Source organism: Hippoglossus stenolepis, chromosome 5 (genome assembly GCF_022539355.2).
Source record: "Hippoglossus stenolepis isolate QCI-W04-F060 chromosome 5, HSTE1.2, whole genome shotgun sequence".
Classification (NCBI taxonomy): domain Eukaryota; kingdom Metazoa; phylum Chordata; class Actinopteri; order Pleuronectiformes; family Pleuronectidae; genus Hippoglossus; species Hippoglossus stenolepis.
Genome location: NC_061487.1, coordinates 19,660,525 through 19,680,063, shown reverse-complemented (window position 1 = coordinate 19,680,063; position 19,539 = coordinate 19,660,525). Strand labels below are relative to the sequence as shown.

At 43.6% G+C, this 19,539-nt stretch overlaps 1 protein-coding gene across 5 annotated transcripts; it reads right to left on the bottom strand.

The window, feature by feature from the left end:
- Positions 1-361: 361 nt before the first annotated feature.
- On the bottom strand, positions 362-18,284 carry man2a2 (mannosidase, alpha, class 2A, member 2). 5 transcript variants are annotated; one of them, XM_035157446.2, is made up of 24 exons: positions 18,134-18,284; positions 15,970-16,898; positions 15,368-15,625; positions 14,312-14,456; positions 13,072-13,243; positions 12,719-12,846; positions 12,395-12,568; positions 11,753-11,939; positions 10,573-10,750; positions 10,054-10,256; positions 9,685-9,867; positions 9,353-9,467; positions 9,162-9,232; positions 8,905-9,070; positions 7,421-7,657; positions 7,072-7,194; positions 6,675-6,789; positions 5,832-5,965; positions 5,585-5,726; positions 5,129-5,262; positions 4,785-4,862; positions 4,116-4,310; positions 3,649-3,762; positions 362-3,209 (listed from the first exon to the last, which is right to left on the bottom strand). In XM_035157446.2, the coding sequence occupies exons 2-24, from the start codon at positions 16,099-16,101 to the stop codon at positions 3,057-3,059; spliced, it is 3,537 nt and encodes a 1,178-aa protein (XP_035013337.1). In that variant the 5' UTR covers positions 16,102-16,898; positions 18,134-18,284; the 3' UTR covers positions 362-3,056. The 5 variants fall into 5 exon arrangements, with proteins under 5 accessions (XP_035013337.1, XP_035013339.1, XP_035013340.1 ...); XM_035157448.2 differs by having other exon boundaries at positions 3,649-3,759; XM_035157449.2 differs by lacking the exon at positions 4,785-4,862.
- Between the last annotated feature and the right edge of the window lie 1,255 nt (positions 18,285-19,539).

Genomic DNA, 19,539 nt, shown 5'->3' with positions numbered 1-19,539 from the left:
CTGCCATCACTCTCTCTTCTCCCTCTATGTTTATGGAGCGTGAACAAAGAAACACTTCTCTTTGTGTTCCTGCTCAGACTCTGTCAGCAGCACCTTCTCCTCACAGACGATTTAAACGTGCTGTTAGGGTGAGATCAGCTCTGCTCGGCCACGTTAACAGCAGCTTCTCTGAGTGGGACACTGACGACTGAAGCCTTGGACAAAAGGCTGATATCCCCAACACCTCAGAACAGCCTCACAGAAGCTGGAGCTACTGACTCAATGTTGCCCCCTACTGACGCAGAATCGGTCCAGCCCTTTAACAAATAGAGGCTGGAATAAAATAAGAAAATCAAATGAATTTCAGATAAAGACAAAAACCTTGTATTTGGATTTTTTATTCACTCCCCGTCTCCTCTGTAGTTCTACTGCAGCTTTAATCCATCATCAATAAAACAAAGACAGACACCTCACCTTCATATATTACCTCTGAACAAACAAAAAAAATGACAGCCCTACAACAGATATCCAAAAAAAAAAAAAATTATAAAAAGAAAGACATTTAGACAGAGAGTCAGACGCCTACTGAGGCAGCAGGGGAGAGATGGGATGGGGTCATAGGACGACAGGAGAAAGTGCAAATCATGATGCAGTGAAGTGTTTTCTGACTGAGATGTCACTTGCAACCGGGGGGGGGGTGTTGAACTATGTGGCAGAACAGATATCAGGACCAGAGGAGGAGCAGCAGAGCTCCTGTGGAAAATGAAGATGAGCGGTTACGGCGACGGGACACGGAGGCAGCAGGGGAAGATTAGTGGTGCAGTACAAACTGTGACACAGGTTCGTCTGTGAACGAACACACACACACACACACACACACACACACACACACACACACACACACACACACACACACACACACACACACACACACACACACACACACACACACACACACACACACACACACACACACACACACACACACACACACACACACACACACACACACACACACACACACACACACACACACACGAGAAGGGTCCAGACTATTCTGCGTCAAAGTTGCCTGAGCTGCAACAGCCTCAGAATAATAAGCACAGTGGAGCTGAAGGTTTTAAAAAAAAAAAAAGAAAGAAATGCAGCTGATTCAAAGAAAACTTCTTCCTCCTGTGTGGCATTTAATCTAACACATTTCCAAAGGGTCAGTTCACCCAAATTGCACAGAACATGATTCTAGTGGAATGTAGCCATGCAGAGAAATCCATCTCTGACATTTGAACAATGAAAAAACACATTTGAAAAATAATTCAACAGCTTCGTCTCTGTCTGACTGACGCAGTGTCTCAAACATAGCAGCTGTTCTATACACCTCTGTGTAGTTACTCTACTAAAACAATCATGTGCACAATGATAGAAGCAGGGAAAGTTAGAGATACACACACACCCTTCTACTGGAGACACGTTGACAAATTCACATACGAAATCAACTTTTTCCAAAAATTCCAGGTTTGCCCCTAAAGACTTGTCACATATTATTCGGCTGTGCCAAGCTTCTCATAATTTTATTTGTGCAATGCATTGTGGTCCATTAGTTTATGTCGACAGCACACAAAACTCTTTTTTCTAGCATATATACGGTTTGCTTGGAGAACACTTGATTTGGTCACCGCTTCAGCAGAAACACAAAAGAGGCCCAGAATTAGTTTAGTCCTTTCTGGAGACTAGTTCGCATCAAATTTGTTTAAACTGCACTGAGCAACATCTTTATTCCATTCGTCTCCATTATTTGGGGATTTAAAAAGATTGATAGTGTTTATGTGATCAAAAGAAATTAAATAATCGACATCTGCTACAGAGCAAAAAAGCTAAATCTTTTCCTGTTTCCGCTTCTTAAATAAGAATTTGCTTTATTCTGTTAAAAGATTCCCATCAGGCTCCAGAGAAATGAAGTTCCTAACACTCAAAAGTGTCTCTACAGGAAAACCACACTTTCTATTGCAAGTTGGGTGAACTTCTCCTTTACTTTGACTAAACAGGAAGCTTCCTTTTTACTGCGATGATCTGACAAACCGCTCGACACACACATTGATCCATGATGCCCAACAGAACTATGAGTGGTCCCTGATAGTGTCGACACAACCCCCACACAAAATTAAGAAAAACCTCAAGTATTCACATCAACATTCTCTGCACACACACTGATGTATCTGCATTGTGGTATATATATATATATGAGGTATAGGACAGGAAAAGAAGAGGGGGGTAAGGTCTTTGAACTATCTACAAGAAAACAACCAGTGGACAGAAGGTAAACAGTCGTCTGATATGATTCATGATCACATTGTGGTCGTGTGGGCCCGACGTGGGACTCCGGTAGCTTTAAGAGCCGTAGCTTGGGTCTCCTGGCGCGCTGAGATGGAGAGACCACACATTCTCTTTGCTGCATTCGAGTCTGTCGGGTAAAATAAAAAAAACTACTGCAGTCAACAGTAGATCTATTAGTACAAAAAGAACAAAGTGTTGTGATGTGTGACTTCACTGCCGTACATAAAATTAAAGAAAATTAAAATAAAAAATGCATACACCAAATAAAGCTCTGTAAATTGCACTCTGATGTGGCACAAGTCTCACACCCCCCCACCCACCCCCCAACTTATCATTTGGGATATTTACATTCAGTAGTTCAGTCCAGGAGCGAAGATAGAAAAGGTTCTTACAAAGCAGAACTAAATGAGATTTCGTGTTCGATTATGGAGATGAACAGATACCAGCTCGTATCCGACGACTGACTCAGTCCTGCTCGTATCAGAGCAGCTGAAGGTTCACCAGGGTTTTAGCTGCTCTCAGAGATGTCCACAGTAACAAGCTGTCGCCTGCCCCCTGCTGTGCAGTCAGTCCTGTTACAGTGGACCCTCCCTCTCCGAGCTGTAGTGTTCGTTGTTCTGCTTGACAAAACGGAGAGACCCCAGCCCCAGTCCGCCGCCCCAGCGTGGGACTGGTTCTTGGTCCAAGGAGTCTGCTGGGTTTTGTTTTTTTTTCCTTCGTATTGCCTCGTTTAGTGTGGATGACTCTTAGCGCAGTTTGAGCTTGAAGGCGGAGATCTCCATGGGGTCGAGGCTGATGGCTGAGTCGTTGGCCAGAGGCGTGCCGGAGTGCATCAGGGTCAGGGACATGGGCTGGAGGAGCTGCAGGTCCAGGTTCTTGAACAGTCCTGATACACTCAGCTGCACAGGGAGAGAGAAGGGAAGGAAAGCCAAGAGTGCTTGAGAATAGAAATCGCAATAAAACTGTTTAGAAATACTGCGAATAGTAAAGTTTTGGCAACAAAACGTCCTTAAAGCATCAACAATAAAATACACGTTATCCTAAAACGGCACCTGCAAGTGTTACATTATTAAATCACTATTAAGCTATTACATCAATCATTATTATTGGTGCATTAACATTAAAGCTGCTCTTTAATATTGAACTAATTTATACAGTTTGAGTCAGATCATATTTTATAAACTCATGAAATGTTTAGTTAGGAAAAGGGACATTTACTTAAATTTGTGTACAATCAAACATATTGCCTGTTTATTATTTTAGTGTGTGTGTGTGTGTGTGTGTGTGTGTGTGTGTGTGTGTGTGTGTGTGTGTGTGTGTGTGTGTGTGTGTTCTGACCTGTCCTTGAGTGGTGGTGCAGTTAAAGCCCAGATTCTGAGTCTCAAGGCCACAGTCCAGCGCCAGACGGTGAAGAATCAAGGCCGCGTATGGAGACGGAGAGTGGGGGTCCTGCTGCTCACACACAGTTACAAAGTCAACATATAAAATTACCTAAAGCCATGATCATGTTGTTATAGACATTGTGGTTCCAGAAGTTGAATTCCCATTCATTTTCTGAACAGAGATTTGGATGATCAGCCATAAGGTTGTAACCCTCAGTGCAGACTTACCACAAGCTACAAGACTGTGAAACAATGTAATATGCTCCTGTAGAAGCCACAGGTCTGTGTGATATTTACTGTTTTAACAACAAGATTAAACTCAAGAGGAAGTGGGCTGGAAGTAATTGGAAAGGGTTTATTTGCAATGGTTTATGGGATGCGTAGTTCCTTCACTCTTTATGTGCAGGTTGGTCTGCCCCTCACCTGGCTCTGGATGCTGCGCAGGTTCAACAGGTGGAAGTCGCAGGGCAGGAGGGACTTGAGAGGGGAGAAGGTCTGCAGAGGAGGGATGCCGCGTCTTTTGGGCAGGACGGGCAGCGCCAGCACCTCGTGGTTCAGGACAGCGTTGGTTATGTGACTGAGTATAGACGGGTAGCTGGTCGTTGCACTGTCCATCATCTAAAGAGGGAAAGTCACAGATTAAACCCAAGGTGGTTAAGATGTCAATGACTCTAGAAGCTTTACAGCCTGTTCACCATGAGGAATAGGAGGCCTGTTCCTAATTCTAGTCCACACACAGCAGCACTAATCAATCTATATGGGGTCTGTTCCAGCTCAGGCACTATGTTGTCATATTTTAAATTAAGAGTATTTCCAACACGATGTTTGAGGCGAGCCACAGCAACTTCATCCCATCAGCAGTTTTATCAGAGCTGTGTTATAAAAACCGCAGCCAGTGGCTCCCGTTCTCTGCCGATGTGTTCATTTACTTGATAAATTATATCATTTGTTTCCGTCAATGGCACTTGTCGTAAAAGACGGAGCACTTTTTCTACAGCTACGAGGAGGGAGGTAAAAGATAGGAGCTGGATCTACGGTGCACACTATGACACAGGCTACCAAGCATCCCCACTGTTGCCACGGCATTGTTACCTCTTGAAATCCATCAGTCAAAAATTTGGAGAGGAAAGAACTAAACAAGGATGAGAGTCTGGCAAAGAAACCATCATACTGGAGGTAATGAAGTGGAAAAAGAAGAAAAGTGAAAACAAAATTAGAGAGTGGAGAGGATAAGACAGATGGGGTGGTAATGAGTACTGGAAAGAAAAGATACAAAAACAGGATTTAATAAACAAAGAATGAAGGACAAAACTCTGTTGTTAAACAACCTTGATAAAAGAGAATAATTCAGGACCGCAGAGTCGGACGTGATGTGCTGAAATTTCAAAAACTCTTGCCCAGCTTCACCAACCGCCTCTGCTGTCGATCTCACTGACCTTGTTGCCCATGGATCTCCTCTCCAGCAGCAGTCGGAAGTGGTTGACCGTCTTCTTGTTGTCCTTCAGGCCCTGGCCGAGTCCACGATTATCATCCTGCATTAAGCGCCGGTCCATTATCACTTCAAGCTGGCCTGAGGGAGGAGGAGGAGGAGGGGGAGGAGGGACAACAACTTTTACACAAAAGCATTAAAGAAAAAGTATTGAACTTGACGCCCCCATCATTCAGGCATAATGATAAAAGGATTAGCTCAGCACACAAACGTGTGGATGTGAATTGCTTTGCTTTCTGAAAACCTCTCGAGGGAAAGATAATTGCTTCAATACTATTCCATAAAAAGGCAGAAGACCATAAAGACAACCAGAGTGCATTTCCGAGACATCTTTCATACAAAAAAATTCTAATGAAAATCGAGAAATGACATAACATCAAATAAAATGCAACAAGATACGCACCGCTCTCCAAGCTGCTGACGCCCAGAGACTGAGCCGTGTGCAGTGTGAGGCGGTGGTGGCTGTCCTGGATGTACGCCTGGCTGGGCATGGGATAAAAGTTGGCCTGCAAGGGAAGCTTCAGATGGTGGCGACGAGATTGCATCTACAAGTGGTGATCAAACGCAAATCAAGGATACATAGTTATATTGGGACAGAATAAAAAAAGAAATGCAAGTTAAACTTCTCTACTCAGCGGAGTGGGACCGACCTGGAAGCCGTTGAGGTCTGTGTAGAAGACATCTCCACTCTGGATGTCGGTAACCAGGCGCATGGCGAGCTCCTTATTGGTCTGATCTCTGATGTCCACCGTGGTGGTGAAGTCTACAGACAAACCATCCACCCCTGAAAACATAAACACAAAGTATTCAGAAGTCGAGGGACACTGAGAGTACATGCCTCTGCAAAGTTAGAGCAATGTTTCCTATTAATTATCTGGCTTCTGGTGGAGTAAACCTATGATAAACTTTGTCCTGCAATTTATCTGTGACTGTGCCCTTAGTCTGTGCATCTGTCACTTGGAATTTGTTGTTGGCGTTCATGTGCGTGCACCCCCCGCTCCCCCATAGATCGAATTAATTCTGTGGGAAACGCTAAAGAGAAGTGAAAGAAAATTCCTAGATTTGCCAATTTATTCATATCCATCGTGAAATTGAATGCGTTCCTTCCTGACCCATAATGCATCCTACCCCTAAGTTTCATAGTTATCCTTAAAGTAGTTTTTGTGAAATCCTGCTACCCTACAGACGGACAATCACAGACGGAAAAACTTGACCTCCTTTGAGGTAAGTAAACTACGGCCATAGAGTAAAGTAAATGCAGATGTTCAAATATGGGACAAATGCTACTTAGCCTGCTCAAAGAAAAAGAAAAAAGGCAGCAACACTGTCAGATGACAGGGGGAAAAAAAGTCCCTAATTGAATAATAAATGGTCATTTAGGTAAGCATATTGTTGAATTGTACCATCTGGTGCCTTTAACTGAACATTAAAAAGCTCCAGGAAAAAAAAGCCATTTGATGGGATTCCAAACTGCAGTTTTGTGCGTTTATTACCTGGCACATTGTGGATGCGAACGGTCTGCTGGAAATGCTGGTAGTGTGCCACCACCTCGGAGAAGAGGGGCCCCTCCACAACGCGCACCACAGGCGATTCTTTCTGGTGGTAGGGCTGAAAGCAGGACGACAGGAAGAGGAATCGCAAGCTGAATGAGTAATACAATTTGAGTCAAGGAACAATTGAGTAGAAGGAGCCCCCCCCAGCAGAATGAGTAATAAGACACGAGCAGAGTAACAAATCCCCTACACTCCTGCATATTGTGTTGTCTTAAAAATCAAGGAGATGAAGCAGCAGTGCCTCTCAGCCCTGAGCTCGCCCAGCATGATAAAATGACAATCCACAAGGGAGGCTTTTTATCAAAGACTTGTGAGAACTAAACATCTGAGAGAATACCTTGGCTTTTCCATCAGGTAGAAAGAGGTACGCTCCACTTTTGTCTTTGGAGGGGCGAGTGCCGTAAACCATGAACTGCATCTGAACCTTCACTTCTTGGAGATCATCTTTTTGCTTGATGCTCTGCAGATGAAAAAGCCACACAGAGGAAGAGAGCGCAGAGTGAAGAAAAGACAATTAGAAAAGAGATGAAATCATATATGAGGAGCAACAAGAGATGACATTTTCACTCTGCTCAAACAAACTCAGGTTGTTTTTTTCTCTCCTACAAAAGTCCAAATGGAAGTTAACACAGAAGAGCAAATCCTTAACTCAGATGGAAGGTCAACAGAAAACAGGACACACAAACCTCCAGCAGACCCGTGGTCCCAGAGAAGCCAAGTGTGAGAGCCTGACTGCTGATGTAGAAGGTTTGAGGGTCAGCCTGCTGAGAGCGAACAGGAAGCGTGTCCGCGGCCCGAGCACTGACGCCCCGTCCAGACAGCCTGAGCAGCGTGTCGGAGCGAAGCGTCATGGGCGAGTCCGGAGAGTCGTAAAGATGGAAAACGGCCAGACCCAGCGGCGGCAGGCGAACCATGAACGATGCCTGGACAAAAAAGGATGGAAGAACGGCAGGATGTGTTTAAAAAATCCCAGCAGTGAAATTTTCAGCTGGAGTTTTATAGCTCTAGCTTCATTTTCCTTGTTAAATCAGATCGGGGAGTGTTGACCACGAGGCATTCATTAAAAGTTTAAAGCAATTAAACATTAGCGACAGTGTGTTGTAATTAAAATATGATGAGATGAGACTGAATTCTCCGTCTTTCTCATTCAAATTCATTAGTTTCCGTGAAGAGCTGGAAGTCCTGCCAGTTTCTTTATTACCACATTTCCTCAAATAGTGATCAGGTTCTTCATTTACCTCAGGTGCAAGAGTTAACAGGGCTTTGAGGCAGGGTAGTTTTGAAAAGAGGTTTTAACTACCAATTCCTCATGGTTAAGTATAATTGGTTATATTTCATGGGAAGCCCCGTTAATCGACTCTGATGTATAGATCACTGTTTTGCCCCTTTAAGAGCTAGAACTGACCATTATAATTTTGGTGAGCAGGTAGGAATGAGTAACTGACTCATAGTCGGAGCTTATACCGTCAGAGTAATGTTTAACTGTAAATCAGTTAAAAACACTTAGATGACAAGAAAAAGAAACAGTGTTTATCTCCAATATTTAGCAAGGAAGCTTCAAACATTAAGAAATCTGAACAGATGTTGGTGTATTAACTATGCAGTCAGAGAGGGTTAGACTTTGATCGATAGACTTTGTTTTGTCTCTACATGAAAACCACTTCATTGTTTGCACCCAGAGCCCAACAGAACTGATCACCATGTGTGGCTGCAGGGGGCGCTGTTGCTCAGTAAACGTTACTTAATGTTGCTTTAAGCACATAACGATAAAGACTTTGTACAAAATGTTTGGTGAGGAGAACTTCCTGCATGTGGGTTTGTTTGATGTGCTCTTTTTAAACAATTAAAATGCCTTCACTATAATGGCATGGTCATATTAGACTCAAACTCCAGTGCTTTTCTGCATAAACACAATTCAGGAGTTTTTGATAGGAGTCTTTATGCCAAAATGTGTCAGAATTTAGATTCAATGTGACCATGCATGAGAATCATTGTTGTGTTAACATTGTAACTGTTTAAAAGAGTGTCTAGGAGTTTTCTATATAAGGACTTTGTATTTGCATATGAACATATTCAAAATGCTTTTGAGAGAACCAGCAGTACTGTAGCTGAAGCGTTAACAGTGTGGACAATGACAGAAACAAGCAGTGCCTAATAAATTTTGTCTTACCTCAAATACCTCTGCACTCATTTGACTGGCAGAGCTCCACTGACCGCTCAGCTGCACGGGGAGCGTCTGTCCATCCTCCGTAAGCACCCGCACCCTGACCGTGTTGACCAACACGGTCACCACACACAGCCGCTCCTGCTCGACAGGGTTGAACAGAACCATGTACCTGCCAGAGAAAAAATAAATCATGAGCTCAGGATGGTGGGAAAGAGGAGGAGGCGGACGAGATGAGAGATGCAGTGGGATGTAGATGATACCTTGGCCCTGCTGGGTCCAGCTCGATTAAAGTGCGCTGAGGAAGAGAGTCTTGAGTAGCACGCCGATCATCCTACAGAACAGAAAATATAACTCAGGGAACGGACTAAAATCTCAATAAAAGTAACAAAGGGTCAGTTTTTTAACACTGCATTAAACCACGGAGGATGAATCAGATCATGTTTCCTCTTACCGTCTCCAGGAAGGGCTCGGTCTGGTAAAAGCGATAAAACTCTTTGTTCTTCATCACCAGGAAATGAGCAGCATTAGTGATTACCCTCTTCAGACCAATGAGCGAACGCAGTAATCTAGGGAGGAGAAGAAGGAATCAATGCTTACTGCAGCCGTCACAGCAGATGGCTTTTCAATACTTTTCCTTCAAAGTATTGAGCAGGAAACTTTTAAATGGCCACAGAGGCGGATGATTAAAAAGTTGATGCACAGTGTTTCATATAAATTAAATTCTAAAACAATTCAATGCCTCCAATCCATACTGTAATTTAGCTTTAAAACCCAGATCCTTACTTGGTGCCGTAGTCAATGACAACATTTTCCTTCGCGGTGCCAGTGATGGCGTCGTGATGCTGGAAGAGAGCAACAGACTGCCTCGCGTCAACCAGCAGGGCATAGTCTGAAACTGGGTAGCGTCCTTCCATGCCCACATGTCGAGCATTCGCAACTGCCAGACTGTAAAGGATCTCAGCCCCCCTGAAGGACAATGACAAACAGTTAGCACTGAGAAGACCTTTAAAGAAAGATGTATTGGCTTCCATTATTAAAAGTTGTGTGGACATTATAGCGTCCTTTCCTCGAACCCACATAAAATGCAAGAGTACAAGAGCAATACAAATGATTTGTGTCAATCATTAGCAATGTGCGATTAATCTGCCCCACCTGAGGTGCGACTCAATCACCCGGTCCAGGCTCTTGTAAAAGGGACGAGAGGTGAAGTAGCCAGTCCAGTAATGATCTTCACGGTCTGCATAGGCAAAGAAATCTCCACTTAGCACCGGGAAGTCTGGAGGTCTGGATCCCTGGGCCACTCCCTGTGCTTTGTATACAGCATCGAAATAGTCTGAGAGAGTCCCAAACTGAGCCTGGTGACAGACGACATGTTGGGAAAAAAGGCAAAAAAAACACAAAGACTACTGAAACACAGCTGAACAGAAGAAATAAACAGCCCTCATTATTATTCATGCACCTTTCCTCCTGCATCTTCTGAACACTGAGTCGTGACAGATTCTTTGTTCTGTCAGCAACTTAAAATACCACTGCATGATTCATTATCACAAGAAAGCTTGTTCACTGAGATACTCCGAGCACCACATGCTGACATGCATGAGCACAAACAAAACAAATATACATATATATTTGAAAGCACAATTTGTGACAGTTGACAAATTATCCTCTTACCTGTACGTGCAGCTCTGGGTGAGAATTCATGTAGTCAAACAGCTTCTGGTAGTTGGTGAACTGCTGATCCCACTCCAAGGCCTTATCGTAGCGGAAGTCATCTCCCAGTGGGACCAGGAGCACTTTGCTGCGGTAGAGTTTGGACTTTTTACGATACTGATCCAGGAGCAGATTTGCCCTGAATGAGAAAGAGGGTTTATAAAAAAGGAAAAAAGTGAATTATCTCTTGGCATCCAAACTGCCCTGCTTTGTTTGTAAATGCCAGTTTTCTAGGAAATCCATCTGACCATGGAAGGAGGAGCATCAAATTAGCCCTGGGGTGTTTTTTGAATCAGCCACTGAAATATGTACTGGGGAAAGTTTTTTAGCTCAATGTGACTGCGATAGTATCTGCAGTGTCTGTGTGACTCTCCCTCAGTTCATCTGCCCTCTCTGGCTGTTGTCCCTGGCACGGGTTCAAGTTTAGTTTATTTGTCGGGGAGCAGTTCAGAAAACACCGCGCGCCAACAGCGGCGACCAAACTGCTGTGAGCAGCTGGAGACAAATTTCACATAAACATGTAACAAACAAAGGACTAATTGAGATGAATGTGTCTTTTAGTAGAAAAATAAACTTGACTTGTGGAGAACTATGCAAGGGAGAAACACAATCCCAAACATGTTTTATGCTTTTGTATGTCTTGATATTTAATCTGACATCTTGAACACTTGGGCTGTAGCTGACAATGGTATTTATTAATGATAGTTTTCTCAATTAACCGATTCATTATTTGATCTATGACACTTTTTTTTGCTCCATATCATGTGATTAGGATCTTGAGTTACACAAATAATGAACAAACTAGATCAAACAGAAGACTTCCTTCAATATTTTTTCTGTTTCACACATGACAAAGAACAGCTGCAGTTCCTGACCTTTGAGAAGATGGAACATGAGATTATTCTGCATTTTGTTTCATCGTGTCTTAAATATTAAAATTATTTTTCTGACAAACAAATTATTGATTGACAGACTAATTGTTTTAGCTCTAATTTACACCAATACCAGTTTTTCTTTCAAGGGAAATTACATCTCATCAGTCCAGATATCTTGATCTGGCTCTTCATCCAAAAAAATTGTCTGGATATGATCTACAGTACTGATTTGAACCCAACATAACTATCCACCCTTCATTCCTCACCTCTCTGCTAGGTTGGCCTCCACCACAGGTTTTGGTGGCACTTTCCAGGGGCAGTTTATCCGACCACCCGGTAACCTCTTGAAATCAAACTGGCAGCAGACCTTGGGATCTGGTCCGCAGGTGTGAGGCACATCGTAGCTGTAGAACGGCATCATGTGGCAAAACATGTCTGTGCCCGATCCAGTGTCTGTCAAAGCAGTAAAGTAAAAACAAACTGGATTGAGACATTTATTATGGAAATACACAGATAAAGCATGTTCTGCGTAGGGCTGATATTTATGATCATAGACATGTTGGTAATTTCATTGAAGCTTGTGCAATGTGCTGAATAATGCTGGATAAAGCAGCTGAAGGTAAATGACAGTAAAATCAATTCTTTAAAAGAAGTGGCTATTACTTATTGATAATATATTCAAGGTATTTTCCATTAAGAAAAAAATGGGCAGTAAATCTTCAGCAGGCATCTCGTTCATTACGAAATGTTAATGAAGACAGTTTCTCTAGAGTCATTACAAACTGGTTGTCCTTCCAAAATTTCTCCGTCTTTCAAGGGCCATAACAAGTAGCATGACTCATTCCGCTATGAGCCCAACAAAGATGAGCGCATGAATCAGATGACATTGCTGGCTCCGCTCCACTCACCCCAGGCCTGCCTCCACATAAACTCCAGGCTGCGGGTGGAGGCAAAGTGTTTTTTGATGGAGTAGTGGACTCGCTGAATGAGCATGCTGGTCAGGTTGGCCTTCTTCAGAAGATAGGGCATTGTAGCACTGTGACCAAAGGGGTCTACAGCCCACCCACTGCGTGGGGTTATACCTGTCAGGAGGAGATGGAATATGTATAATCAGATAAAAAGGAAAGAATGAATCTTTCAAAACATTCAAGGACAGACAGAAGATTATTCTTCCTTCACTGTCACTCTCCTGTGTTTGAATGGCGAAGGACAAATTCTGATGGATCACGTACCCAGATTTCTCTCAAGCCACTGATGTCCTTCGATGAGCTGGTCTATCATGGCAAAGTAGTGAACGTTGGCTTCATCCGTCATCACCCAGCCTCCTGTCACAATCTCAAGCTGCCCTCCCAGGATCAGCCTGTGGAATAGAGAGGATTAAGAAAGCAAGGTGAGGATAATCCAGTCCTAAAGAGAAAGAGTCACTTTAACCCGATAAGCTATTTTTAGAGTTTCCACAGTGTGCCAGTAGATACTGGGCATTGTGTAAAAACACTGTACTTAACGACCATCGAGGACGTCTCAATTAATTCTCAGTGGGGAAATATAAAGTAAAAGTGCTTTGCTTCACTAAGCTGTTCCTCACTTGCGCACAGCCTCCTGTTTTTGTGTGTCTGCAGTCTCCCACCACTTGGAGAGGAACGAAATCTCAGACCAGATGAACTTCCTGCGAGGATCCTCAGCCAACTTCACCACCATGTTGTTTAAAATGTGCTGCGTCTGGTCTGTGAAGTACTTGTCAAAAGTCTTGATCCAACCTAAGAAGATAAATATATGAAAACAATCTGCACAACAGTTGGCACACAGACTATCCGCTATTGTGACAGTCTAAACAACCCCCCACTCCCACTCACAGGCTGATACAAAGGCAAGCAGACAGGGCAGGTACAGATAATCAGCACTGTGCAAAAAGTGCTGCAACAGATCAAAAATAAAACTCATATTTAATTCAGGTAGAGCTGTTCTCCTCAGAAAACTACTTAGCAGAGTGGTACCAAAGAACGTGTCTAAAAAGCTCTTTCACTGCAGTTTTAGCGTGCAACCGTGTGGAATATCACATATATAATATCATCTTATAAATATCCTGTGAAAGGCTAATATGTTTTATAGAGATCAAGCTTCCAGATCATTCTCTATTCACGAAGAATCATAATCAGTGTCTTTCACAAGGTGATGGTAAAAAAAGATCAAGAGCTCATATTCACTTGTGCAGGACGGGGCTATTTACTGCAGCATTTTTAACATTCTGGTTGTAACACCTTCACATCATCTATAAACACTGGACCCTGCTGCACAAAAAATACCTGAAGAAAAACTTTGCAGCCCAGTTTGAATCAAATTTAGCTCCGAGTGAAGTCAGTTCTCTGTTGTTGGGCAAACCTTCCAGGTCTCTACAGCCTGTCAACATATCAATAACTGTCAACTTACCAAGCATGTGGCAGGATGGTAAAAATATTTAATGGAAATGTCAGTCTAAAAGTCAAATCTGAGCCAACACCACCTATAAATAGCCAAAGTTCTCCAATGCCAATATCTTTGTAATTCCATAGTTTGTGGCCGAGCCGTCAATCATGTCAGCATTATGCTAATAATATGAGTACAAATGATTTCTACACCCCTGTCATGAGCCTCCATCACAGGTTTGGCTTCACAGACACTGGTTTGTCTCATCTATACCAACAAGGCACTATTTTTAATCTCGTTTAAAAACCGCTTAAGGCTGTGTCTCCACAAACCGTTTGATCAGACAGACTTTCAAACAACCGCATGAGGCATTTTCAACATCTAGTTTCACAGTGTGTGGGTCTAACACCCTTGCAACTCACCTGGATCATTGTGGGAGTGAGGGACCACAAAGACTTGAAGAGGCTCATTGTCCCACTCGTCAGGCTCATAAGTTATGTCGAAACCCTGCTTCCATACACCACCGTCTGGGTTATCAAACTTCACGATTGAGTAAACATCCAGCATCTATGATGAAACACAAAATTATGAAGTAACAGACCAACAAAACAGTTGTGCTTTTACAGATACAATGATGGAAATTGGAAAGGGCACACAGGGAGAGATGGAGTATAAAAAAAGGGTGACGTGCAGAATTTAGTACGTATATAACAAACCTGATGAAATAGTCATAATTATGACATCATGGAGTTACAACAAATTTAATTTGTGTTGTCAGAGACATTTGTATGCAGGTTCATGTCTAGGAATGTATATGTATGGGAGAGAAGCGAGAAAGAAATTATAAAAATAAAAAAAGAACTATAATGAATATATAAATGCTTTCTCATAATTGATTTTTACAACTGCCATGTTTCCTAATATGGGTGGACCTGACAGGGCTGGAGAGCTGTCGATTCAGATAATGAAGGGGTGGCATGCGGGGGGGCTGGTGTCACCGTTGGTAGGGGGTGGATGTTATCAGGGTGGGGTTGTGTCTGTTTTTATGAATGTGTACTTGTTTGTGTTACATGAATGAGTGTTATTGATAAACTGGATCCTGCAAGTGTGGAGCGAATCCATTAATCTTTCTGCAGAGATGTTTTCAGATAGTAGAAGGTGCCACTGCACTGTTGAAAGACATTTCTGTCTTAAGGTAGTTAAAGTGACCAGAATGGGTTGTTCTCATGTCAGTAGCTGGCCGAGGATTCAGTGATGCATGCATGTGTGATGATTGTCAAGACTGTTTAACGGGCAAGTGTGTGCAGATGCAATGCACACATCATGCGAGTCCCATATTGGGTAGATTATATTGGTTGAAATGAATGTGTGTTGCAGTTTGGAGTTGGGGGATATAAAGAAACTACAGATGTGCATCCAGCAACATATACAGTTTGGCCATTTAACATTTCATCTGAAGGGGAAAACTAGTAGAGCACCTGAACGTCGGCTTGACCACCGCTGTCTCCAGCAATCTGGCAATCCTGGGGTTTGACAGCGAGGAAAGTGGGGCGACCATCAAATGGCAGTACCCAGGAACCATTGGCACTTCTGAATGGCAGGTGGCCGCTGGGAGACACAGCTCCTGTGTCTGTGAGCTCCATTACAGAGTCTTTTATGTGGCTGATGATTTGGTGGTTTTCCTCCAGGAGCTGCTCCAGCTGCTCTATCCGGTTCTGGAGAACTGAGATTTGGCTCTAAAACCCAGACAAAAATAATAACTCACGCAGCTGTGTAACATAATAAAACATCTGCTGATAAAACCCTACATATGTCTCTATTACATTGAACAGACCTAAGTTTAAAGACTTGAAATTAGATCATCTGTAATGAAAGATTCTATGAGGATAGCACATGGCGAGATCTCTACAGTAACAATTAGATTGGACGTGACTATTTACATTTGTTTTAAATTTCTTTGTTTTGTAGTTTGTTTCTGCGTTGATGCAGATCATGGCGTATTACAACAAAACATGCAAAAAGAAGAGCTACAAACTTTAACTGCAGAAAAAGGTTTTATCACAACAGCAATTATTCTTACCCGTGGAAAATTCCCTGCATTCTGTCGCCTTGCAGGGTCATGTTGGACTCGATCCAACATCAGATACAGAGAGAATACAGCCACACAGAATATGGCCCCTCCACACACTGTCACCTGTTTCCTCAGTTTCATCCTCCTCTGGAGCTGTCTTGTTTCCGGGATTTAAATTTGAAAAATAACCTTGACTGGGGTGTTTTGTTCCAGCACAGAGGGGAAAAAAGCCCTTGAAATTGTGTTCCAGCAATCTTTCACAGTGCAAAAAATATGACGGAAAGTAACCAGCTACAACGGTATTAATGGTTCAGTTCCACTCCTGCGATGCCTCCAGACACCACTCAACATACTGGAGACCACAGCGAAGGGGGCTAAAGCATTGGGAGCAGTGGACAAGGATACTAAATCAGCAATAGCTGGCAAAAAGTATGTCAGCTTTGGCCAAACCACAGCCACCGGTGGGTTCCTTCAAAGTAGCCCTTGTGCTCAACCATCCAAACCGATGAGATTGCAGGAAAAGGAAAAAAACAAGTGCCACACAGAGGGGGCTTAAACAGGGAGCTTAGTGTCCCTGCAGCATGATGTGCGTCTCTGTGGGCCTGCTCTCCTGGTCCAGTCCCCACTCCCACAGCAGACTAATCCTCCAGTACAGCCAGGGTCCCCCTTGGCTCAGTTGGCCTCCAGTGCCATACAGTTTGCCCACTATGCTGGGACAGCGCAAAGAAACAGGCAGAGAAAAAAGATCCAACTTGACTCAGAGCAGCAGCTTTTTGTAATCAAGCTTCAACTCTGCCCCCGAAGCAGCTCCAGGAATTAAAATGAGACAAATGTCTCAGTAGCATAGAAATTGCATATCTACAGTGGCAGCATGAGCCGTGCGTCTGTCCTCGATCACGAGCGCCAAGTTGAGATCACATGGGAGGGTCTTCCTTCAGCTGTTAGATAGAGAAAATTTAGATTAATGGAGCATGCAGAGCAAACGTATTTTGCCTTTCAATAGCAGGCCTGACAGGAAGCGAGGCGAATGGGAGCTGTGGAGGAAAGCGAGAGATACTGTATCTATTCTGATCTGACCAGTACAGTCCACATAAGAGGAGGGATCAACCTGAGCAGAGTGGCCTGCGTTTCCCTCACAGCACCAACAAGGTGTTCCCGTTTCCCCCGTGTGTGCAAATCCAACCCAGTCTCTAATCGGCTCACTTGTCAGGCTGGGACGATCCTCAGCATTACCACAGGGAGTTAGGGATAATAACCTGGCACTTGCCTTTGCTTTGTCTCACTGTAAAAGAGCCTCAATGTCAACAGGAGGACGATTCTTGCTCAGACCACCTGGCCATGGTTAGGAATCCATCCAGCATTAAGAGGCTCTAGGTGCCTGACAGGAGATCACCTCCACAGCCATACATTCACGTGACACAATTACACACAACTGATACCAAGTTCCTCCCATAAAAGCTCGTTTGCATCAAGTGAAAACAACCATGACACACTCACGATCCCTTGTGCAAACAGTCAACTTGTGACCAGTCCCCTTAGGGTGAATGACGGGTGAGTGTCCGTGTTTAACTTGACTGGGAGTCAGCTAATGCTGGGCAGCTAGCCAGAGTGAACGCTGCGCTGCTGCAAACTTAAGAGCACTGAAATACCCGCAATTAGACTTCATCCCAAGTCGGCTCGCACACACGACAGCTGGTTTAGGCATCTGGCTAATCATCCCATTAGCCACGTTAAGCGACGGTATACAAACTTTACCCTGATCCCAGTTACTTTAACGTTCGCCAGATATCAGGGATATGCTGCTAAGGACAAGCTAGCGCTAGCAACCAGATGTGGCACCGAGGAACCGCATCGGCTCGCCAGGGTTTACGAGCTACATTCGAGAGGGTGATGCTAGTGAGTGAAGGTTAACACCGGGAGAGTGGTTCGCCGGTGAGTGAGTGAGTGAGTGTGTGTGTGTGTGTGTGTGTCACCGCTGTGTGTCCGTGGAAAGCCTCGGCGGGTCTGTGACCCAACGTTAACAGACGATAGCAAGAGCTGGCTTGACAACATTAAGACGTGGCTGATTTCTCTGGGTAACCGCCGACTTCGCTGCTAAAGCTCGGCGAGCACCCGCGCTCCGTCTCGGCGAAATGTCTCCGTGTGCGGCAAAAGAGGAAAAACAGGACGTTACCCATCAGAGGAGAGTAATCCGGAAGAGAGCAGTGCCCAGCGGTGTGTGTCAGTGAGTGTGTGTGTGTGTGTGTGTGTGTGTTTAGCTCCGGGCTGACAGATCAACTGAACTAGCTGCTAGCACCACCGCTATGAGCAGCGTGCCGCAAAGCATCATGGGAGGCGAGGAGCTGCGCATCGGTCTGTGATTGGTCAGCGGCCGCAGAGCCTTTTTAAATAAATGCTCCAACCTGTCATTTCTCTCTACGATGAAACACAGTTTATCATCTCGTACTCACAGTGTGATCTCAACCAGTCATGAGGGGCGTCTCATTTCATATATGCACATTACATGTTTTATAAACAGATTTCTTTTTTTGTATATATTTTACAGACACACAAGATATGTACCAGGAGTGGACGCTGCCTCTTTAAAGGGATAGTTCACCCCCCCCAAAATAATTCCCTCATTATCTATTCACCACCATGCCGATGGAGGTGGTGGGTGAAGTGTTTGAGTCCACAAAACAATTCTAGCGTTTCAGGGGTAAACAGCGTTGCAGCCAAATGCAATTCAATTGAAGTAAATTGTGACTGATTCTTCAAACGTAAAAAAAAAATCACAAATCACACAAATTGAACACAGATAGTAGTTTTTATGAATAGCTGGTAAATTGTGTCTGGAAATTGAATTGCAATATGTAGGTGTCTGTTGTTTTCCAAAGCAGAATGACCAGTCATTGAACAAAAAGAATCACACAGCTGTGAATCACGGTGTTTCTTTGTTTGTATGAAAAGTGCTACACAAATAAAATCGGATTAATCGACAACTGCATCTTGTTTGATCATCTGCTCTGATATATTAAAGGTCCAAAAAGCAAAAGTCCAACAATTAGATAACACCAGACATGACATATGTCCTATAAGGCCACTTCACTACCCGTGTCCCCAATGAACACAAAATAAATGAATAATATAAGCCACACAGAATAACTTGATTTAAAATGAGCCATAAAGACTGCTAACAAGAGTAAACTTTCCCAAAAGCAACTGAAAAGGCTCATAAGCAGGATTATGGATCAATAACTAAAAATAAACCATTTGAAATAGGTGACTTTCTCATTAATGTTGTCTCATTTGTCTGGAGTGTGAGGGAAACTGGGGGATCCAGAGAAGAATAACTGAGATCCAGTTTTGTCACCATGTAACTCGTAATGCTGCAGAGGCTTCTGTGACTGCTGGACTCGCTGGCTCCCTGTCTGAGTCACTTGCTTGTAGAGAGAAAGGCTCAAGCTTTGCAGCCTGTTTTGCCACTGATACATAAACACCAGCGTGTGTAGCAACCACTGCAGGTAAATGACACCTGAGAAGCCGGGTGTCGAAAGTGTAATGACGCATTGCAGGTGACTCACATTGTTCTTTTGACAG